The sequence below is a fragment of the Balaenoptera borealis genome, assembly GCF_965194805.1.
Source record: "Balaenoptera borealis genome assembly, chromosome: 10".
NCBI lineage: Eukaryota > Metazoa > Chordata > Mammalia > Artiodactyla > Balaenopteridae > Balaenoptera > Balaenoptera borealis.
The window spans coordinates 108,761,975-108,785,165 of record NC_138874.1 but is presented as its reverse complement, the minus strand read 5'-3'; the positions used below and the strand labels follow the sequence as shown (position 1 = coordinate 108,785,165).

Here is a 23,191-nt window from a genome sequence, read left to right as displayed (position 1 = left end):
AACAAGAGGAGAGACCACAAAACGACCAGGACGGAGGGAGTGGGGAAAAGAATGCAAATGGAAAAACACAGAAGCAAACTACGAGGGTAACTATGGTAGGGCAAGCAGCATTCCAGCTCTTGGTTACTTTACAAGGATGAGTGACAGACTCCAGAAGATGGGGAGCCGGTCCAGCACAGGCTCTGTGTTATCTGATTCACTTTTGGACAAGCTCAGGCGGCTGAGTCAGCGCCTTCTGACAATCAGGTTGTCTGAGGGGAACTGGCTGAAGGCTGGGCGCAGGGTGGGGGAGTGGAGGGGCATGAGTCACACCCGGCACCCGCCACTCCCCTCCCCCACCATCGTCCCCAGGCCACCTGGACCCTCCTCACTCAGAGAAGTCAGGGCAGATCCACTGCAAGCAGGCCACGTTCCAGGAGACAGGCCCGGAGAGACCAGAGCCAGCTCAGCAGGAAAAGGACCCTCTGCCCACAAAGCAGCCCCCGTGCCCAGGGGTGTCACTCTTCAGCCACTTCAAACAGGGCCATAGGTGGCATCTGGCCCAAAGGTGGCCAAGGACGGATGCAGGTCTGGGAGTGAGGGAAGAAAACCACCTCACAAGCCTCGACCAGCTTGCTTCCAAATATTCCCCTGGGTGTTGGCGTCAGGGAAAAGCGCCCACAGGAAAACTCACCACCTCACCAGGGCTCTGAGTTACCAAAGACCGCAGAGCGACGGGGGCCCCAGCAAAGCAACACGCCGTCCAAACCCCAGGCAGCCGTTGGGATCAGATGAGAACTGGCCTCGGACCCTGGGGGCTGCCGCTCTGCAACCAGCCTGCTGCGTGGTCACCTCCTCGCCGGAAAGGGGGCAGCGGATCAGTGCAGGAGGCCCAGTGCCTTCCTGCTCCCCCAGCCCTTAGGGCAGCCGGCCTTGCCTGCTGCTGAGCGGAGGGCTTGCGATTCATACCCAGGACACTGCCATTGAGCCTCTACCTCCTCACAAGTGACTAAGACAGGTGTGCCGCTCACACTCCAGCAGCAGAGAGAAACTGAAATCCACAAGGAAATAAGACAATTGTGAGTTACGATGAGGAGGCGAGAAGGGAAAAATGAATGATGAAATGTGACCACCTCCGGGGTTCTGCATCCCCAGAGTGACGAGGGGAGGTTGGGACGTGGGGCGCTCCCCGGGGTAGGGGGTCAGGGAAGGGCCGTCTGGGGCAGAGGCAGAATTTAACCCAAGGCCTGAAGGACAAGGAAGGTCACCTATGGAGGAGCTGGATGGGGACACCCCAGGGAGGGAAGGCCAAGGCCCCAGGAGAACAGCCCTGCATGGGGGGCGGGGGGGGCAGGTAGCAGAGAGGGGGAGGGGCAGAGGGAGGAGTGCGGGGTAGAGTGGGGCGCCCGTCAGGCTGGGTGGCCCTCCAAGGCCCTGTAAGCAGTTACGATCTCTCTGTAAGAACAGAGAGCATGTGAAGGGGTTTACACAGGGCAGACAGGACCCGATCTGAAAGTTGCAATCATCAAGGCGGGAGGACAGATGATCTTCTCCTGCCTGTTTCCTAATCAACACAGCGGAAAAGCAGCTGGGACAAAAGTAACTTTCCTCTCTCACCTTCTTCAGTACATCCCCAGGATTTCTGTCCTGCACTCTGGCCTAAAGAAACCAAATATTTCTCTCTCTCTCTCTCTCTCTCTCTCTCTCTCTCTCTCTCCCTGAACTACTCAGCAAAAAAACTGCAGAGACAAAATGCTGCCTTTGGAGAAAATTTTTAAATGTTCTGCAAACACGGCCGGTGTCATGTTCAGCACATTTGGAAACCGTTTTTATGTAAGGCTGAACTAGTCTGCCCTCAAAGCTGCTTTCTATTAAACCGTTTGCATGCACGCTGTCCTTCCTTCCTGCAGCTGGCATCCCCTCCCCTGATGAATGCTGGTCCCAGCCATGGTCCTGAGGAAAGGGGAGCTGCAAATCCTAGGACAGAAGCCCAGAAAGAGATGCCCGGGCCGGCTGTGGCTGGAGGGGATAGGCCTGCAGGGGGAGAGCCTCCTTCTCCAGCTTGGTGGGAGCAGCAGACCAGGGTAAGGCAGCCGCTCTGCTCAGTGAGCTTTCTTCCAAAGGTTCTCCCCGGCTCAAATCTCAGCGGGGTAAGTGAGTGCATATGTGTCTGCTCAGCAGTGAGAAGCAAAAATTCCTTTGGTCGCAAGCCCAGAAACGTCTCTGGCAACTTCAAGCCGAGGCAGGTGTACGGAAGATGCGAGGTGGGGCTTGCAAAATGGAAGGGAAAGGAGGCAGATCAGGCTCAGAAAGGGCAGGAACTCAGAGGGCAGCGGGGTCCCGGCAGCAGAGGCTACACCAGCTTCCCCCATGTTGTTTTTCTGTGGGTGGCATCCAGCTGCTGCTCCAAGCTGAAGATCTGCTCGGTCTGATGAGTCCTGTGTCCACCTGGCCCCGGAGGGTGGGGTGCCATGACTGGTGGCCCCCCCAAGGCTTTCCAGTGGGGGAGAAATGGACCCCGAAGGAGATGCTGGCCTCTGCTCCCAGAAGAAGGGGGAACGGGGTGGGTGAGAAGTGGGCAGTGACAACAGATGTCCATGGTAATTTCCATTCATTAAAAGTGGCAAGAATAGCACGCTCAGGAAGGAGGATGGCTGTTTAAGTAATGGAGAGCCCTTCAAGTGAAATCCTGGTGCTGCGGGGAGGAAATGGGCCCAGATTATAAGGGACCAACTTAACCACTGGGCCCGTGTATGCGGGGGGCGGTCACACCTGTTCCACTGGGTTATTAGCAAATGGCCCTGGGGAGGCTGGGCCTTGACCTCACACAGCAAGCGCCATTCGGAATGACTTCGATCCTCAAGTCCAATTTTTGTTGGTTCTGTTCTGCCTCCTCTGAGATTTCCTGCCCTGTTTCTTGCTGCTGAGGTGACACAGCGCGAGGCAAGCTCACCTCAACCCCCAGCGCTGCCGGCACATTTATCATGTGCTCGGGCACATCTGTATTCAACCAGGTGAGAGGCTCCTTCCAAACTGACCCTCATTACAAGCCAGTTCCCGGCCCCCTCTCCTAAATAATCAATCATCAAACTAAGGGAACAAAATGGAAAGAGCTGGAAGAGATGTTTTTACTCTCCCCACTTCCAACTACTATCAACAAAAAAAAAAGTAGTTTAGTCAGTGGAAACCAGTCTCTTGTGTGGGCGTCTGCAATTTAATATCCTCTCATTTCCGATCCCATTTTGAAAGGCCACGTTAGTTCGACTTTAAATTTTCAAGCTCCTTTTTCTTGGGCTAGAAACGCATCTCAAATAGCGTGCTGCTGGCAGGAAGGCTAGCCTCCTGGGAACAGCAAGAGCCAGGTCAGAAACACCTTACAAAGCTGGTCTGTCGAGATGGTTCACAGCCTGCCGGGACATGCCAGGGATGACAGGAGAATACACTTGCCACCTTGGCTCAAAAGCTGAAAAGAATATCCCCCGGCCAGAGCAGCTGCATGGGATGCACCCACGCGTGCCAAACATGAAGTTAGCCCGCGGGGGCAGCTCACGCAGCGTCCAGACCAGCGCCCTGCCTGCAGACAGCCCGCAAGGTTGGCTGCTTCCCCAGGGCTCGGTGGAGCTGAGAAGTCCCGCGTGTGGCCACAGGATATGCTATTCTGGTCGCTTCCTTCCGGTGAGACTACCACATCCTGGACACCTTTCAAGCAGTGTGAACCTAAACCGGGGTGCGCCAGGCTCCCAGCGGGCTATTTAAAGTTGAGTCAGCCCATCACACCAAAAGGCCGGGCTGCATCCCTCCCGTAATGGTCACGGGCTTGGGCACTTGGGGAGCCTGGCCAGCTTCGGAGGCTATAACTTCACCACAGTATTAGATGTGTGGCCTCAGGCAGGTGACTTAAGCTCTCTGAACCCCTGTTTCTTCCTCTATAAAATGGCAATAATACAGCTATCGTGCAGATTAAGTGAAAGTTACAAATGAAAGCAGAGCCTGGTCCAGCTTTGGAGCTTATCAAGTAGAAGTTATTATGATTATATTGTGACCGATAAACACATTTTGAAAGATTAGTTGTTACAGAAATTCCACGGTAACCTAACAGAAATAATACGCAATTGAGACCTCGCTAAAGGCCAGTTACCTAGTTACCTACACCAGGCACAGAGCCTGTTTCTGTCCCAATCAACAACACAAACATAAACAGCCTATGCTGTACCACCTGGGTCTGACTTCACAGCTCAGATCAAGTAAAATGTACAGAGAGCCGGAGAAGAAGATCCCTCCTGGCTCTTGGTCTATGATCTTTTCCTGGGCCAGAAATAAGATTCCAGCCTAGCCTGATTCTTCTTTCCAGATAAAGTCTGGAAAATGACAAGGGCATGGAGAAACCAGAAAACACCATCTCTCTAGGCACCTGCCACATAGCAAAACAAACCTCCATCACTAACGTACCAAAGAGTGGGAATTGCTGATGGTCTAAAAAAATTGGATTTAAGTTCAGGTATGAAGACTCTGCTACACAAATCAACAGAACAAAAATGCCTACATGGAGAATATTTCAAAAGAAAGCAAACCTTTTCCCAAACTGAGCTCTTCGTGTCTCAGTTTAAAAAAAAAAAAATCTACACTCAGAAAATTGTAGTTTAGAGTACACACCCTTTTGTAGGAGAGTCATATGCACGTTAGCATATTAAAAGCTCTGAGAAGTGCTATGAGGACGAAATCCATTAGCTTTGTTTTAATTCACGGTTTCCAAAACTTTTTTGTGTGGAGTATTGTTTTAAAACACACCTAGTAACTCTGCAAAAACCCAATTTGGGACACTTGGTTTGTTTTCAGAGTGGCTGTTCACATGCTAATGATGGCTAACTTCAAAACCCAGTAAATTCTCTATACGTGATGAGTGCACACATGAACAGAAATCTGTAGCCACAGTTGCCTCAGGGGTAAGAATGGAAGGGAAACTCAATTTTCACTGCTTACCTACTAATTTCTTTATAAACCTATTGCTTTCTTTTATAAAAATTGAAAACACTACTGTTAAAACTCTCACCTGATAGCCTGCTTATTAAAGAAGCTTCCATGAGCTCCCTCCCCTCCCCCACCCCAGGTCACACTCAGCATCTCCTAAATGTTCTCCTTTGGAGCAGACTTGACTGGTTTGGTCCCGCTTCAGAATCTCATGAAATCAGGGAGTTCTGGTGCCTTCTGACCTCTCCAGATTTAGCCAAATGTCAGTCAAGGCACCTGAGAATTTGGTCCTGCAGGTGGGGAACACACTTACCTCGTGGTCAATTTTAATAAGTGCAATGTCGGCCTTCTCATCCACATCTTTGATTTTGGCCTCATGTGTGGCGCCATTCTTCAGCTCAACTTTGACTCGGTGCTTGTTGGTCACCACGTGGGCGTTTGTCACAATCAGTCCATCTTCGGACACGATAAACCCAGACCCACTGGCCACTGGCACTTCCCTCTTAGAAAAAGGAAGCCTAGAACCAAAAAAAGTACCTGGTTAAGGCTGAAACATCTTCAGATCAGCTCTGAGACACACTGATGAACAGATTCTGTAACAGCAGCACGCATCTAGCAATTGTTACTTGACACATTGGCTTTATTTAACTTTAAAAAATGGAACGTTAGACTGACTTCTATACGCATCCAAACATTCCACTTAGAAAATATTCTTAGGGAATCTCTTCAGAACCAGAGGTTCTTAAAACATCTAGAAGGGTCAAGAATGTAGATTTAAGTAGCCAAACAGGAAAACATCCCAAGGGAGAAATGCTTAGCTTCCTGTAGGACTATATTCAGTGACACTTTAAATAGCTCTGATGTTTTGCTAATGGCAGCGGTTTCGGTGGGAGCTTCAGAGGCCGTGGAACAAAAGGAAGGCTCTCTTTACTTGCGAAACAGTTCGATGTGAACCACAGCAGGAGCAATCTTCTCCACCACATCGGCAATAAAGTTGTATTTATGGCGCAAACTGTTGGGATCTTCCTGCCCTGAGAACAGAAACAAAGACAAGACACTTAAAGATGCTGTGCTCTGTGCTGTGGTCACCTGGAGAAAGATATAGGTTAGAAGAGCCAAAAAACCTGAAGGAGGGTGAGGACAAGAGCCCTTTGCAACTGGGCTCAGTTGCAAAGATCTTTCTGGCTCTTGAGGAAATACCCACTCAGATAAGATGGCAAAACCCACCAAAGTTGACCTCTTGGCTTGGCGTCCTTGCTCTCAATAGTTTCACCTCGAAAATGTTGAACCAGAGGCACCAGCAGATACACGGGCCTCCTACATTATTCCAAAGAGTTGGTCACCTGAGGGTCACCTTGACATGGCACCGTCCACCAGTGTCCCTTCCCCAATTCCCGCAGCACCACACAGCCGCCCTTCTCAGCACACCGCCGCTGTCGAGGGGAGGGCTGAGGCTGCTTTTGACAAGATGCCCATCAAATGTTACAGATTCAAAAGGCTACTATGAAAAAGCATTAAGGCCAAGGCACAGATGGTGTCTTTCCCGCTGTCTGTCCCCAGAGCAGCTTCCCACCACATCTTAAGCACTCACTCCATTTCCCCGACCCCAGGACATCCCAGGGCTAAAGACACAAGAGATGCCTTGATTCTGTTGGGGAAAAAAAAAAGAGAAAATCGAATGACCATAATTCTCTCTATAAACATATGCACTGTAATTAGGGAACCCCCGTATGGTGGGCATTTGCAAAGCTCCTTTCAGACAAAGCTATCAATCACAAATCTGACTGTAGGTCTGTAGGTCTCCCAGCAAGGCAAAAAGTTAGTTACCACCAGCCCGATGTGCACACCCATGGCATCTGACTCAGAAATGAGCTTCTGGAGACTCAGGGGCTGGGAGCCCCCATTCTGCGGGCACACGGGTGGCAGAGGCAGCCTGAGTCTCTTGCTCTGACCCCAAACCCGTACCACCTGCTGACACCCCTGAACAAGTCTCTCTGCTTGAACAGCAGAGGGGCTCCAGGTCAGTCCGCAGCCAAGAACCCCCGCACCCCTTCCTTTCCCTCCTCTCCGCCTCGGCCCGTGGGTCGAGCACAGGGCCGCACCCAGCAGCTCTGCCAGCCCCGCTGCCACCTGGCCCCATGCAGGAACTCACAGGGAGCTTCCAGAAACCTTCAGAGAAATTTGACGGAGAAATCTTATGCCTCTTGCATCTAAAAATTTTAAATTGGGGCTGATATTTTGTGTCTTTTTAAACTATATTTTGGTAGTAATTCATTTTTAGCATATTTTACAAAAGTACTGATCCATGATGAGTAGGAAATAAAAGGAAAAGAACCCTGACCCTTCACCACAGATGGTCTGAGCAGCACTGGTCCACCTCCCTCGCCATTCACACAGGGGGATTCGCAAGGAGGCCTGCAAAACTGCCCCTCGCTAACCAAAGGGCCTGTGTCCCCAACACACACACGCACACACACACACACACACACACACGCCCACACCTACACTTACAAACTCATGAATATATGCTCACACACACACACACACTCTCACACTCATGATCGTACACACATATACATATACTCACATGTACACACACATAAACACATCCACACACATACGCACATACTCACATACGCATGCACACACGCTCTTACATACAGACTCTGACTCTCACCAAAACACGTTCGTATACACACACGCTCTTACACTCACACACATACATACATTCACACAGCTACACTCGTATACACAGATACATACACCCATACACACACACACACCCCTCTGTGCCAGGGGTATAGCCGTTCTCCAGGTGCCGGGCTGTGAAAGCTGTGACATTCTCAAGTCTTCTGTGGCTCTCAGAGCTGCATGTCCACAGGCGCCCCCAGTGGCACCGCAGCATCTGTACAGATTGGGCTGTGTGTCCCCACCAGGGACCTCAGTTCCCCAGCTCAATACCCCTGGGCACAGGGACATCCCGGGTACCAGCCTGCCTCTCCCAAGCTTTCCTTCTTGGAAGTGAGAGACCATCGATGAACAAAGGGCCCCTCTCTGTCACGGCTACTGGGCTCTGAGCTGCTTTATTTCAGGGCTGGAATCTGCTCTCTTTTTGCGTAGCTTGATTTTTGTAAGGTGCAGAAAAAAATCTGCAACTACTAAGCAAGATTAACTAATTCAACAAATTTATGGTAGCATCATTTTTATTATTTTTGCTTTCAGAACCCTTTCATATGGTATCATCGGAAAAGCCTTCCTGGGGCTTCTCTGGTGGTGCAGTGGTTAAGAATCTGCCTGCCAGTGCAGGGAACATGGATTCGAGCCCTGGTCCAGGAAGATCCCACATGCCGCGGAGCAACTAAGCCTGTGCGCCACAACTACTGAAGCCCGTGTGCCTAGAGCCTGCACTCCACAACAAGAGGAGCCACCACAATGAGAAGCCTGCACACCACAGCAAAGAGTAGCCCCTGCTCGCCACAACTAGAGAAAGCCAGCATGCGGCAACAAAGACCCAACACAGCCAAAAATAAGTAAATAAATTTATTAAAAAAAAAAAAAGAAAAGCCTTCTTTATGGTACCCTTCCTGTGGAAGAGGAAAATCAGATATTGTTCCCATATTATATTTAGAGACACTGAGGCTCAGAGACTATAAATGACTTCTCTAGAGACACTAAATTTTCTTCACAGAGTGTATAAATAACAGAAAAATCTGAGCAAACCTACAACTTTTCCACATAACACATCTGCTGCCCTTCCAGGATTCCAGGTAGTGGTTATTTAACTGGTGTGCCTCCCTGCATTCTCCAACAGGAGATATAAATAAGGGGATCGGAACATTCCTTCCCAACACAGAACCTGGTGAACATCACCCAGAGACAACTGTAAACAAATGCATCTGGGCTCCCTCGGACTAGCTCCCTGGGAAAGGCCAAAAGGAGGCTTAACTCCAACAAGGCCAGCAACCCCCAGGGAAGTGTGGAGATTCTGAGACCCTCAAAAGAAAGACGATTACTAGAGTCTTGCCACTAAAAATCATTCACTCGCTTCCTCTTTCTACTTCCCACATAAGCCTGGGAGAATCTGCTCACAACAGGAATGAAAGTGAGCATGGGTTTTTCCAGCTAAAACAAGAAGCAGTTGCTTCCTCACACACACTAGAGAAAGTGGCTCCAGGGTCTGTCCACCTGGGACAGCAATGTGGGAGAGCAGGAAGGACGCTGGCCTGGACACTAGAAGGCCCAGGTTCCATCCGCAGTCTGCTGGGTGGTCTCCATTTCCCCGTCTGTAAAATGGGGCCAACTACCTCTAGAATGAGCTGTGAAGTCTATTCCAGCTCCAACATTCTATGATCTAATCCCTGTCTCTCCCCCTCACTCCAACATGCTACAGCAAGATAAGGAGATTGTGGAATCTGAGATTGGGCACAGGACTCCCCTAATTCTGCAGATGAATAAACAGAAAGGAGGAACAGTGGGAGCACAGACCATACTGAAGAGCCCAAGTGACAAGCCTTAATTGTGCAGCTTAGATGAAAAAGCAACGGGTGACCTCTATTATCATTGGTGGGTCTGTGTCAATGGGAGAAATAAATAGAGCAGAAACAACTGAACTGAAGGAACTATCAACTAATAGTCCAAAGATGGGCAAAACATCAAACCAAAGAAGTGTTTGTCTTCTCCAAATGCAATTTCAGAATGAGGAATAAAAGTGTTGCTAAGAGAGCTTGGCTCAATGTTAGGGTCCTGCTCCATTTAAAAGGTTGTCCATCAAGCTAAAGGAAGTTGCTGCTGCCTCATGGTCTTTAGAAACCCTGGCTGGCCCCATCTGCTGTGATTTCAACTGCGGGTCAACTATCTTCCTTCCAGAGGGGTCAACTCGAGTAGAGAATTCCAGAGATGGACCTAGGCTGGCTCTGCCACAGCCCACTCTCCGAGTGATGCAGACAGATGGAAGGCTGGGACATCCAGGCCACTCAGCATGGGGAGGACAGGTAAGAGCACAGGCTCTGGTCTCAAAAGGATCAGAGTGTGACACTTGGCACGGGACTTACTGGCTATGTGACCTTAGTATGTCACCTTACTCCTCCAAGTCTTCTCCCCTTGTCCATAAAATGTGATGATAATAACATCTACCTCCATGTGTTTCTGATGCTGATTTTATGAGCTACCGTATATGATGAAGTGCTTGGCCAAGTTATGGCATAGTTTAAAAATAAAAAAACAAGAGAACTGGTGGAAGTGCCGCTCAGTAGGCAGCTCTGGACAGGTGTGAGCACCACTTACCTCAGTGGCGCAGCAGAGGAGTAAAGGGAGCGGTGAAAGTGTCCAGAGAACCACTCTCCGCACCTTGGCAAATTTGTGTATGTCTTAGAGGCTCCTCCTAACAGGGCCATCGTGGCCACCAGTGCAGAGGCAGAGATCGAGGGGAAGGTGTGCGGTAAGCCAGTTTTTCTGGCTTTGACATGCACCTCTGTTCCCCAGCTTACAAGAGCAGCCTGCAGCCACTGGGAGACAGGGACTGCGTCAGCAGAATAGTCTAGCCTGAACTGAAGCCCAGCTGCACTCTCAAATTCCCATGGAGTAACCAACCTCACCAGAAGAAGACGAATATAACTCCCTCTATGAAGTGAGGGCCTTGTTTAATTATGCCAGAACTGATGTGGCAGAAGGTAATGAGGATGGGGAGTCTCAAGCGGGGTCGAGACATGGCCCTTCTAGCTACTCCATTATCATACAGAAAGCCGGAATTGGCTGGCATTCAGTAACAGCCTGCCATTTACAGAAAGATGGCAATTCAGAATTCAGAAACATGAAAGTAAGGTATTTTCTACATTCCTGATTAATGAAAAAAAGAGAAAAGACAAAAATGGCTAACATAGGGAATCAAAGAGGGAGCATCAATACAGATCCTACAGACAATAAAAGCATGATAAGGAAGTATCATGAACAAATGTATGCACATAAATTCTACAGCTTAGATAAAATGGACAGATTTCTTTTAAGACATAATTTGTCAAAGCTCACTGAAGAAGATATTGATAATCCAAATAATCCTATAGCTATTAAAGAAGTTGTATTTGTAGTTAAAAACCTTCCCAGAAAGAAAATGTCAGGCCCATACAGCTTCACTGGCGAATGCTACCCAATATTTAAGAAAGAAGCAATACTAATACTTCACAAACTTTCTTCAAAAAAGAAGGTAAACACTGTGCAACTTATTTTATGAACTCAGCATTACCCTAATATAAAAGCCAGACAAAAATATTATAAGAAAATTATAGACTGCACTTCCCTGGTGATCCAGTGGTTAAGACTCGGTGCTTCCAACGCAGGGAACACAGGTTCAGTCCCTGGTCGGGGAACTAAGATCCCACATGCCATGTGGCCAAAAGAAATGTCTTTTCTAATTTAAAAAAAAAGAGGATTTGGTTCAAGATGGCGGAGTAGAAGGACGCACTCTCACTCCCTCTTGCGAGAGCACCGGAATCACAACTAACTGCTGAACAATCAACGACAGGAAGACACTGGAACTCACCAAAAAAGATACCCCACATCCAAAGACAAAGGAGAAGCCACAATGAGATGGTAGGAAGGGGCACAATCACAATAAAATCAAATCCAGAAACTGCTGGGTGGGTGACTCACAAACTGGAGAACACTTATACCACAGAAGTCCACCCACTGGAGTGAAGGTTCTGAGCCCCACGTCAGGCTTCCCAACCTGGGGGTCTGGCAACGGGAGGAGGAATTCCCAGAGAATCAGACTTTGAAGGCCAGCGGGAGTTGATTGCAGGACTTCGACAGGACTGGGGGAAACAGAGACTCCATTCTTCGAGGGCACACACAAAGTAGTGTGCACATCAGGACCCAGGGGAAGGAGCAGTGACCCCATAGAAGACTGAACCAGACCTACCTGCTAGTGTTGGAGGGTCTCCTGCAGAGGTGGGGGGTGCCTATGGCTCACCGTGAGGACAAGGACACTGGCAGCAGAAGTTCTGGGAAGTACTCCTTGGCGTGAGCCCTCCCAGAGTCCGCCATTAGCCCCACCAAAGACCAGGTAGGCTCCAGTGCTGGGTCGCCTCAGGCCAAACAACCAACAGGGAGGGAATCCAGCCCCACCCATCAGCAGACAAGCAGATTAAAGTTTTACTGAGCCCTGCCCACCAGAGCAACAGCCAGCTCTACCCACCACCAGTCCCTCCCATCAGGAAACTTGCACAAGCCTCTTAGATAGCCTCATCAACCAGAGGGCAGACAGCAGAAGCAAGAAGAACTACAACCCTGCAGCCTGTGGAACAAAAACCACATTCACAGAAAGATAGACAAGATGAAAACGCAGAGGGCTATGTACCAGATGAAGGAACAAGACAAAAGCCCAGAAAAACAACTAAATGAACTGGAGATAGGCAACCTTCCAGAAAAAGAATTCAGAAAAATGATAGTGAAGATGATCCAGGACCTCGGAAAAAGAATGAAGGCAAAGATTGAGAAGATGAAAGAAATGTTTAACAGAGACCTAGAATATTTAAAGAACAAACAAACAGAGATGAACAATACAATAACTGAAATGAAAAATACACTAGAAGGAATCAATAGCAGAATAACCGAGGCAGAAGAATGGATAAGTGACCTGGAAGACAGAATGGTGGAATTCACTGCCGCAGAACAGAATAAAGAAAAAAGAATGAAAAGAAATGAAGACAGCCTAAGAGACCTCTAGGACAACATTAAACAACAACATTCGCATTATAGGGGTCCCAGAAGGAGAAGAGAGAGAGAAAGGACCCAAGAAAATATTTGAAGAGATTATAGTCGAAAACTTCCCTAACATGGGAAAGGAAATAGCCACCCAAGTCCAGGAATCACAGAGGGTCCCATACAGGATAAACCCAAGGAGAAACATGCCGAGACACATAGTAATCAAATTGGCAAAACTTAAAGACAAAGAAAAATTATTGAAAGCAGCAAGGGAAAAACAACAACTAACATACAAGGGAACTCCCATAAGGTTAACAGCTGATTTCTCAGCAGAAACTCTACAAGCCAGAAGGGAGTGGCATGACATGTTCAAAGTGATGAAAGGGAAGAACCTACAACCAAGATTACTCTACCTGGCAAGGATCTCATTCAGATTCGTTGGAGAAATCAAAAGCTTTACAGACAAGCAAAAGCTAAGAGAATTCAGCACCACCAAACCAGCTCTACAACAAATACTAAAGGAACTTCTCTAAGTGGGAAACACAAGAGAAGAAAAGGACCTACAAAAACAAACCCAAAACAATTGAGAAAATGGTCATAGGAACATACATATCGATAATTACCTTAAAAGTGAACGGATTAAATGCTCCAACCAAAAGACACAGGCTCGCTGAATGGATACAGAAACAAGACCCATATATATGCTGTCTACAAGAGACCCAATTCAGACCTAGGGTCACATACAGACTGAAAGTGAGGGGATGGAAAAAGATATTCCATGCAAATGGAAATCAAAAGAAAGCTGGAGTAGCAATACTCATATCAGATAAAATAGACTTTAAAATAAAGAATGTTACAAGAGACAAGGAAGGACACTACATAATGATCAAGGGATCAATCCAAGAAGAAGATATGACAATTATAAATATATATGCACCCAACATAGGAGCACCTCAATACATAAGGCAACTGCTAACAGCTATACAAGAGGAAATCGACAGTTAACACAATAATAGTGGGGGACGTTAACACCTCACTTACACCAATGGACAGATCATCCAAACAGAAAATTAATAAGGAACCACAAGCTTTAAATGACACAACAGACCAGATAGATTTAATTGATATTTATAGGACATTCCATCCAGAAACAGCAGATTACACTTTCTTCTTAAGTGTGCACAGAACATTCTCCAGGATAGATCACATCTTCGGTCACAAATCAAGCCTCAGTAAATTTAAGAAAATTGAAATCATATCAAGCATCTTTTCTGACCGCAACACTATGAGATTAGAAATCAATTACAGGGAAAAAATGTAAAAAACACAAACACATGGAGGCTAAACAATACGTTACTAAATAACCAAGACATCACTGAAGAAATCAAAGAGGAAATCAAAAACTACCTAGAGACAAATGACAATGAAAACACGATGATCCAAAACCTATGGGATGCAGCAAAAGCAGTTCTACGACGGAACTTTATAGCAATACAATCCTACCTCAAGAAACAACAACAACAACAACAAAAAAGAAACAACAAACATCTCAAACAATCTAACCTTACACCTAAAGGAGCTAGAGAAAGAAGAACAAACAAAACCCAAAGTTAGTAGAAGGAAAGAAATCATAAAGATCAGAGCAGAAATAAATGAAATAGAAACAAAGAAAACAATAGCAAAGATCAATAAAACTAAAAACTGGTTCTTTGAGAAGATAAACAAAACTGATAAACCATTAGCCAGACTCATCAAGAAAAAGAGGGAGAGGACTCAAATCAATAAAATTAGAAATGAAAAGAGAAAAGTTACAACACACACCTCAGAAATACAAAGCATCCTAAGAGACTACTACAAGCAACTCTATGCCAATAAAATGGACAACCTAGAAGAAATGGACAAATTCTTAGAAAAGTATAACCTTCCAAGACTGAACTAGGAAGAAATAGAAAATATGAACAGACTAATCACAAGTAATGAAATTGAAACTTCACCTGTGAAGCCAGCACCAGATGGCTTCACAGGTGAATTCTATCAAACATTTAGAGACGAGCTAACAACCATCCTTCTCAAACTCTTCCAAAAAATTGCAGAAGAAGAAACACTCCCAAACTCATTCTATGAGGTCACCATCACCCTGATACCAAAACCAGGCAGATATACTACAAAAAAAGAAAATTACAGACCAATATCACTGATGAATATAGATGCAAAAATCCTCAACAAAATACTAGCAAACAGAATCCAACAACACATTAAAAGGATCATACACCACGATCAAGTGGGATTTATCCCAGGGATGCAAGGATTCTTCAATATATGCAAATCAATCAATGTGATACACCATATTAACAAATTGAAGAAGAAAAACCATATGACCATCTCAATAGATGCAGAAAAAGCTTTTGACGGAATTCAACACCAATTTATGATAAAAACTCTCCAGGAAGTGGGCATAGAGGGAACCTACCTCAACATAATAAAGGCCATATACGACAAACCCACAGCAAACATCATTCTCAATGGTGAAAAGCTGAAAGCATTTCCTCTAAGATCAGGAAAAAGACAAGGATGGCCACTCTCGCCACTATTATTCAACATAGTTTTGGAAGTCCTAGCCACGGCAATCAGAGAAGAAAAAGAAGTAAAAGGAATACAAATTGGAAAAGAAGAAGTAAAAGTGTCATTGTTTGCAGGTGACATGATACTATACATAGAGAATCCTAAAGATGCCAGCAGAAAACTACTAGAGTTAATCAATGAATTTGGGAAAGTTGCAGGATACATAATTAATGCACAGAAATCTCTTACATTGTTATACACTAATGATGAAAAATCTGAAAGAGAAATTAAGGAAACACTCCCATTTACCATTGCAACAAAAAGAATAAAATATCTAGGAATAAACCTACCTAGGGAGACAAAAGACCTGTATGCAGAAAACTATAAGACACTGATGAAAGAAATTAAAGATGATACAAACAGATGGAGAGGTATACCATGTTCTTGATTTGGAAGAATCAATATTGTGAAAATGACTATACTACCCAAAGCAATCTACAGATACAATGCAATCCCTATCAAACTACCAATGGCATTTTTCACAGAACTAGAACAAAAAATCGCACAATTTGTATGGAGACACAAAAGACCCTGAATAGCCAAAGCAGTCTTGAAGGAAAGAAACGGAGCTGGAGTAATCAGACTTCCTGACTTCAGACTATACTACAAAGCTACAGTAATCAAGACAATATGGTACTGGCACAAAAACACAAACATAGGTCAATGGAACAGGATAGAAAGCCCAGAGATAAACACACGCACCTATGGTCAACTAATCTATGAGAAAGGAGGCAAGGATACACAGTGGAGAAAAGACAGTCTCTTCAATAAGTGGTGCTGGGAAAACTGGACAGCTACATGTAAAAGAATGAAATTAGAACACTCCCTAGCACCATACACTAAAATAAACTCAAAATGGATTCGAGACCTAAATGTAAGACTGGACACTATAAAACTCTTAGAGCAAAACATAGGAAGAACACTCTGACATAAATCACAGCAAGATCTTTTTTGATCCACCTCCTAGAGTAATGGAAATACTCTTCTATCACACTGAAGAAAATTTGTTGCAGTGAAAATGAAAATCACGAGGGGACTACGAATCAAAGGACAGACTTTTATCTGTGTTTCTCTCAAAAGATTTAGCACACAATCGCACATGTGCTTTAAATACATCAAAGTGTGTGTTTCGTTCATCTTTAAGGCAAAAATGTCAGGTAAAGATGAGAGGTGAAGCAAGAAGAAAGAAGTCTTGCCGGTCCTAATGCATTTGTTCTCACTCTGCCCTGAACCACCCCTGAGTGCCATAGCAAACTCACAGGATATTTCACGTCTTCTGGGAAACACAGCGATACTTGATATCTGTTGGACACCTTGAGAACGAGCTCTAGGCAATTCACGGTTTCAAAATCAGATTGCACTACATTCTTTTGATGATTCCATATTTTGTGAATTTGGATTTCTGGTGGTCGCTGTGATTAAAAGAAAGTACTGTACAAAAATCAATGTTGAACTGGAAATGGGGTGGCAGTGTCCAATCTGATTCCAAGATTTGAGAGGCTGTGTGGCTCCCAACAGGTGTGCAAAGATCGTTTGTATTAATTTTGTAAGTAATTGTGGTTACTGAATAATGAGATTAAAATATCATTTTTCTTTTCTTTCTTTCTTTTTTTTTTTTTTGTCAAATGACTAATAGGTTACAAGGACACAAAAACTTATTAAGGTGTTGGGACCTAATTATAGTACTTGATAAATGGAACTGTCAGATCCTTCTTTTGGCCTAGGGGGTGCCATGAAAAATTACTGAGACATCAAGGGTGCCCACAAACCATGAAGCTTTGGGAACCTTGGCCAGGTCTCCTGGGGTCTCTCCAGTGGATAATCCTGAATCCCAGCACAGCTACAATAATCCAAAGCATAAGTGGATTTAGAGTGAAGGTAAACAAGGCTTTGCCCTAGAGCCCGCCCGCATTTGCCCTGCGAGGGCTCTAGCAAAGCATTCAGCTGTCAAACGCTTTTGGAAAATCTGTAGAAGTGAAATATTTAAACTGCAGTTGGTTGAAACCATTGTCTCCTTCCCTCTGTCACACATTTCCTGTCCTGTCGGAGTGCTGTGGGCATTTGGGGATGTGGCTAAGAGGAAAGTAAAACTAGAGGGACCATTTTGCTTTGCGTTTAATTTATGTGCTTAGAAGTCACGTCTGGTTCTAGTTATCTATCCTGGGACAGAAACGGTTTCCAGGGGCACTGCTACTGCCACCCTGCCAGCGCCCCTACTGCAGGCCACAGGTTGTATGGAGTATGGTGATCTGGCCTGGAAGTATGTGGGTAGTGGAGAAATATGCCAGAGGAAAGACTAAACTAATAATAATAGTAGTAATAATAATAATGACAATAAGAAGAAGAAATAATTCTATTCTCTTCAGAGGAAACATTACAAAATATGTCACACGAAAAGGCGATCAAAGAATCTACAGCCAAAAAGTACAGGGGGGCGGCGGGGAGTAGTATTTTAAAGGTGAAAGTGGATCTGGTAGTTACTAACAACATCATGACATTTTTCTGGGTTTTGTGGAGTTTGTAGAATTTGTCCACTTTAAAAAATTTTAATTTGTGGCAGTTTGTTTTCTCAATCTAAATAAGGAATCATTTCCATGCCTACTGCTGTATTCATAATTGTGAATTCTTTTTCTTAAGAGGGTGCCCCTAATTGTCCACGTTTCAGATCCCATAAAACTGGACCAGCCAGGGGTAGGTGGGAGTACCAAATCTTGCCCAGGGACCGGGCCTGGGTCCCACCCTCGTGGCTCCCTGACCCCCTAGAGCACGTGGCTGGCTCACAGTGTAAAGAGGGGGATGCCCGAGCCAGGCCAGCAGGACACCTGAGCTACACCTACAGGGCACACTGCCTCTGCCGGCCAGGACTCTCAGTGACCGAAAAGTCACCATGGCCAGCGAGCGTGCCATGGATACACTTTTATTTTTAATTGTTTTTATATTGGAGTATAGTTGATTTACAATGTTGTGTTAGTTTCAGGTGTACAGCAAAGTGATTCAGTTATACATATCTATACGTTATCTATCTACATCTAAATCTATATATATCTGTTCTTTTTCAGATTCTTTTCCCTTATAGGTTATTACTGAATACTGAGTGTAGTTCCCTGGGCTATACAGTAGGTCCTTGTTGTTTACCTATTTTATACATAGTAGTGTGTATACGTTACTCCCAAACTCCTCATGTATCCCTCCCCCCAGCCTTTCCCCTTTGGTAACCATAAGTTTGTTTCCACTGTAGAAGGACCAAGGCAGCCCTCCAGGGTGGCCCCTGCTCCACATCGGGCTACAGTTGTCCTAGAATTGGATCTGGACGCTCTGTCCCTCGGCCCCGTCCCTTGGTCCCTTGTCCCTTCTCCGTGCAGAGCTGCCCACCCTCTCCCACCCCGGCTGAGCAGCTCAGGTTCACAAACCCAGCGTGTCTGGGAGAGACAGGAAGGGCAAGCTGAGCTCCAACCTCAGAACATTCCTAGCGGGGTCAGCAAGGCTGGGTAAGGTCGCAAGGCTCCTCGTTAATGCCAGAGTGACTCCAGAGCGGACCTGGCCCCCAGGCCCGACTCTCTGCCCCTCACAGCTGTGTCGCTTCAGGCAGCGGCTCTCCCTGTCCAAGCCTCAGTCTCCCCTCCTGCAACATGGAGATAATACCACGACTTCTGGGAGTTGGGAGTCCTGAATGAGAAAAGCACAAAAAGCACTAAACCCCATGCCCGTCTCGAGGCCACGAGCTGGGTTATCACCTCCCAGTTCTCAGCCCTGCGCTCAGCCTCCCCGGTACATCGCAACACCTCCAAAAGGCTCCTCCCACACTTCTGAAACTTCTAAGAATCCCACTTCTACATTCTAATTCGGGCAGGCCTGGCCCATTTTCGGTGTCTCCCCTGAGTAATTGCCACTTGGGGTGCATGAACTTAACCGCAGGACCCCCAAGGACATCCCCATCTCCTGTCTCATCTACAACTCCCTCCATCACGTGGCTTTGAGTCCCCAGCTCTATCGCCCAAGATTCCTTAATGCACACTCTCCACTCCTGCAAACCTGCAGGGAGGATCTTACCTCCAGTCTACAGAGATGGGGAAACAAACAGAGGATCAGAGAGGTCAAGCACGATGCTCAACGCTTCGGAGCTGGCGAGAGGCAGAGGCGGGAGCCATCGGTCTGGCTCCCCAGGTGGACCCTTTGCTCTGCCTCTGTGGCCTCCCTTCCAGGTCCCAGCCCCTCGCCCAGCCTCCAGCCCCCCGCAGCTCCTGCAGTTGTGGGGACACACTGCCCACTTCCAGGCCTGAGAACTCAGAGCCAGGATTCAGGATTAACAACGCAACCTTCCCTTCCAGCAAGAACAATCGCGCTCTCCAAATTCTCAACAAAGCTGGTAAGCAGGGCTAATTGGGAAAACAAAACACAGTATATTCGAGGGAAAAGAAAGAAATCCTCCTTTATTCAACGGGAACAGCATGTTCTCAAAATTCAAATCAGTTGCAGGAGCAGATTGATCAAATCACTGGCATTTTAAGGCACTGTCCCACATTTAGGACCAGTTAGATAATTTGCAGAGCCCAGTGCAAAAGGAAAACGTGGAGGCCCCTTGTTCCAAAATTATTAAGAATTCCAAGCTGGTCACAGCAGAGCATTAAGCCAGGGGTGGGCTTCTCCTGAGGGGGTGGCACACCCGTGAAGCCGGCCCTGCCTGCTTTCCAAACTCATCTGATTTAAAACCCAAAGTGCACATGAAGTACTGAGAAGCGTCACACTTGCTCAGGACCTGATGGAGATGCTGCCTTAATCTGGCTGAGCCCAGGAGCCCACAGGCAGTCAGTCTATAGGAGCCGAGGAAACGTCCCCTATGCTAGGGGGCAGGCACCCGCCTCCTGTGATCTAAGATGCCCGGTACAGCTCACACTCCGTGAGGCAACCCGTGCGACCACAGCAAGCCCCTCGTGCCGAAGGTTCCTCCTCTTTAAAATATGGAGGCTCAATTGGGTGGCTTCCAAGGTCCCTCTCGGCTCCACAGAGAAAGGGAAGAACTTACTTGTGATTTTTCACCTAATTTCTTCAACTTTAAATGCCAGCAAAGACAGTCATACTCTAAAGACTACTAATGGTAGCACAGCCCGATCCTGACAGTCGACAAGATGCAGGGGAAAGGACAAAATGGGAAGAAAGAAGCGCAGCCAAAGTGATGGCTGGATTCGTCCAGGGTCTACTTGCCAAAGGACTGTGGGAGGCTGGTCAGGGCGGTCTCCCTCCTGCACGGCCCCAGGCCCCCTGACACTTCCGGTCCAGCCCTCTCTGCCTTCCGTGTGTGGACCTGGGCATAAGTGACAAAAGAAATAACGTTCTTTTCAAGGCAAGGGCACATATGCATTGTACAGAGGTTGGAAATGAAAGCCAGTGGAAAACATATTCGCATTTTCATTTGAAGCACCAGAAGAAGTAATGACCCCTGAGGTGCCAGCTTGGACCCACAACTGCTCTGAGCTCAAAGTCCTGCCCAAAAGTCTTGGGAAATTTCTCTTTTCACAGCCAGCCAGTCTCCCACAGGCTCAGAAACTGTAAATAAAGGAGCAAACACAGCAGGCTTCCAGTGGGGTGTCATGAAAACTTAAAATAGCCTTTGGGAATGGCTCAGTTGAGTAAGGGGTCTGGGATGCACTCCTCGCCTGTCATCGGCCACCCTCCCACAGCCAAAGCACCCCGAGTAGGAGCTCCCCGTGTGAGGTCCCGTCTCTGGAACCCCATCCTCCAAGGACCAGCCTAGATTCAGGCCTAGAAACCAGCGATACCTCAGAATGCATTGCCATGGGGGTATACGCTGGAGGCTGTCCTCTTCTTCATCTTTAGAGGGTCCCAGGGTCACATCTGAATATTTCTCTGTCCCTAGTATGGCGAGATTAAAAGTAACTACAAAGAGCCTACTTGCTTGGTAAATAAATCCAGGCCCAAATCCAGAGGGGATCCCCCAGGAGGAAATGATTACACGCCAGGCACATCATCCACACGGGCCCAGGGGTCTGTTCTCACCAGTCCCATTCCATTCACTGTTGGCACCTTTACCTAGAGGCCAAGAGGAGCCTGGTGAGGCTGGGGTGTAGCCTGGTGAGGCTGGGGTGTGGGAGTAGGGGGATGGGAGCGTTGGGCACCACACTGCCCTGAGCCAAAGGTCCCCCTCCTTCTGATGGGGATAAAACAGAGCAGAGAGAATGAGAGGGCTGCAGGCCAAGGCCAGCGGGTGGGGAGGCCAGCCACTGGCACCGTGGAAAGAGAGAAGCTGCAAGACTGAGCTTTACCCTGAACGGTGGGCCCTGCCACGACTTTTATTTATTTATTTATTTTTCTAAACTTGACACTTTTTTTAACATCTTTATTGGAGTATAATTGCTTTACAATGGTGTGTTAGTTTCTGCTTTATAACAAAGTGAATCAGTTATACATATATATATGTTCCCATATCTCTTCCCTCTTGCGTCTCCCTCCCTCCCACCCTCCCTATCCCACCCCTCTAGGTGGTCACAAACCACCGAGCTGATCTCCCTGTGCTATGCAGCTGCTTCCCACTAGCTATCTATTTTACGTTTGGTAGTGTATATATGTCCATGCCACTCTCTCACTTTGTCCCAGCTTACCCTTCCCCCTCCCCATATCCTCAAGTCCATTCTCTAGTAGGTCTGTGTCTTTATTCCTGTCTTGCCCCAGGTTCTTCATGACCTTTTTTTCTTTTTTTTTTTCTTAGATTCCATATATATGTGTTAGCATACAGTATTTGTTTTTCTCTTTCTGACTTACTTCACTCTGTATGACAGACTCTAGGTCCATCCACCTCACTACAAATAACTCAATTTCGTTTCTTTTTATGGCTGAGTAATATTCCATTGTATATATGTGCCACATCTTCTTTATCCATTCATCTGTTGATGGACACTTAGGTTACTTCCATGTCCTGGCTATTGTAAATAGAGCTGCAATGAACATTTTGGTACATGACTCTTTTTGGATTATGGTTTTCTCAGGGTATATGCCCAGTGAGAGAGTGTGGAGAAAAGGGAACACTCTTGCACTGTTGGTGGGAATGTAAATTGATACAGCCACTATGGAGAACAGTATGGAGGTTCCTTAAAAAACTAAAAATAGAACTACCATACGACCCAGCAATCCCACTACTGCCACGACTTTTGATGGCAGGATTGGAAGGTGGCCTCCACAACTCTGGCCAAGCGCAGGCACCCCAGGCCGAGTAAGACACCTGTGCCAGGTGTGTAGGCGCGCGGAGACAGGGCCAGGAAGAGGGCGGTTAAGTAACCGACACTGCACAGCTGGGAGAGGGGCTGGTCCACATCCAGGGAAGGCACCGGGATGCCTTTTCACTAAGAAAGGCTCTCTTTGTGAGGTTGCATGATGAATTCGAGAATTACTTTGAGGGGCACAGGAGGAGAAGGCCAGACCAGCTGAGGGGGACACAGAGCAGCAGGGAGGCTGCAGTTAAAGGAGCCGGGACAGCAGAGAAACACAGAACGCTTCCTCTTCTGCTGAACTTTGACTGCTTTCTCCCTGAGGGTCAGGAGAAACCAATTTAAACAGGTCCCTAATGGCTAAGGATGCATGAAGTGCAAAGGGGATGGGGCCTCCTTTTTGCAAGAGCGGTTGCCTGGGGGAGAAAAAAAAAAAAAGCATAACTCAGTGACCGCAGCAGAGATGCCCTGCGAGACTCATTTTCTCCATGCTTTCAGTTTGAGTGACTGCATTCTGTCTGTCCCACTCCATTAAATTCCAAGGAAACTTGTCAGCCACGGCTCCAACCCAGAGTCTGGCCCAACGCTGGTCTGGAGCGTGGAGACAGCAGAAACAGAAGTGAGACCTTGCACATTCCAGGAAACCAGACCCCCATTCTAATCGGTGCTGCGGCTGCAGATTCCAGGGCAGAGGGGCCCGTGCA

General features: G+C 46.9%; 1 protein-coding gene and 1 long non-coding RNA gene across 2 annotated transcripts in view; both read right to left on the bottom strand.

Moving 5' to 3' along the window:
* HTRA1 (HtrA serine peptidase 1) overlaps positions 1–23,191 on the bottom strand; it is a 53,908-nt gene that overhangs the window by 18,490 nt on the left and 12,227 nt on the right. The window contains exons 2-3 of the mRNA XM_082406970.1: positions 5,879–5,978; positions 5,261–5,465 (exon numbers count right to left, since the gene is read on the bottom strand). Coding sequence (XP_082263096.1) covers positions 5,261–5,465; positions 5,879–5,978 — 305 coding nt within the window. The remainder of the gene's footprint in view (positions 1–5,260; positions 5,466–5,878; positions 5,979–23,191) is intronic.
* On the bottom strand, positions 16,260–22,806 carry LOC309635578. The gene is made up of 3 exons (XR_014248891.1): positions 22,671–22,806; positions 21,045–21,138; positions 16,260–20,569 (listed from the first exon to the last, which is right to left on the bottom strand). It is a non-coding gene; the product is annotated as an uncharacterized lncRNA (long non-coding RNA).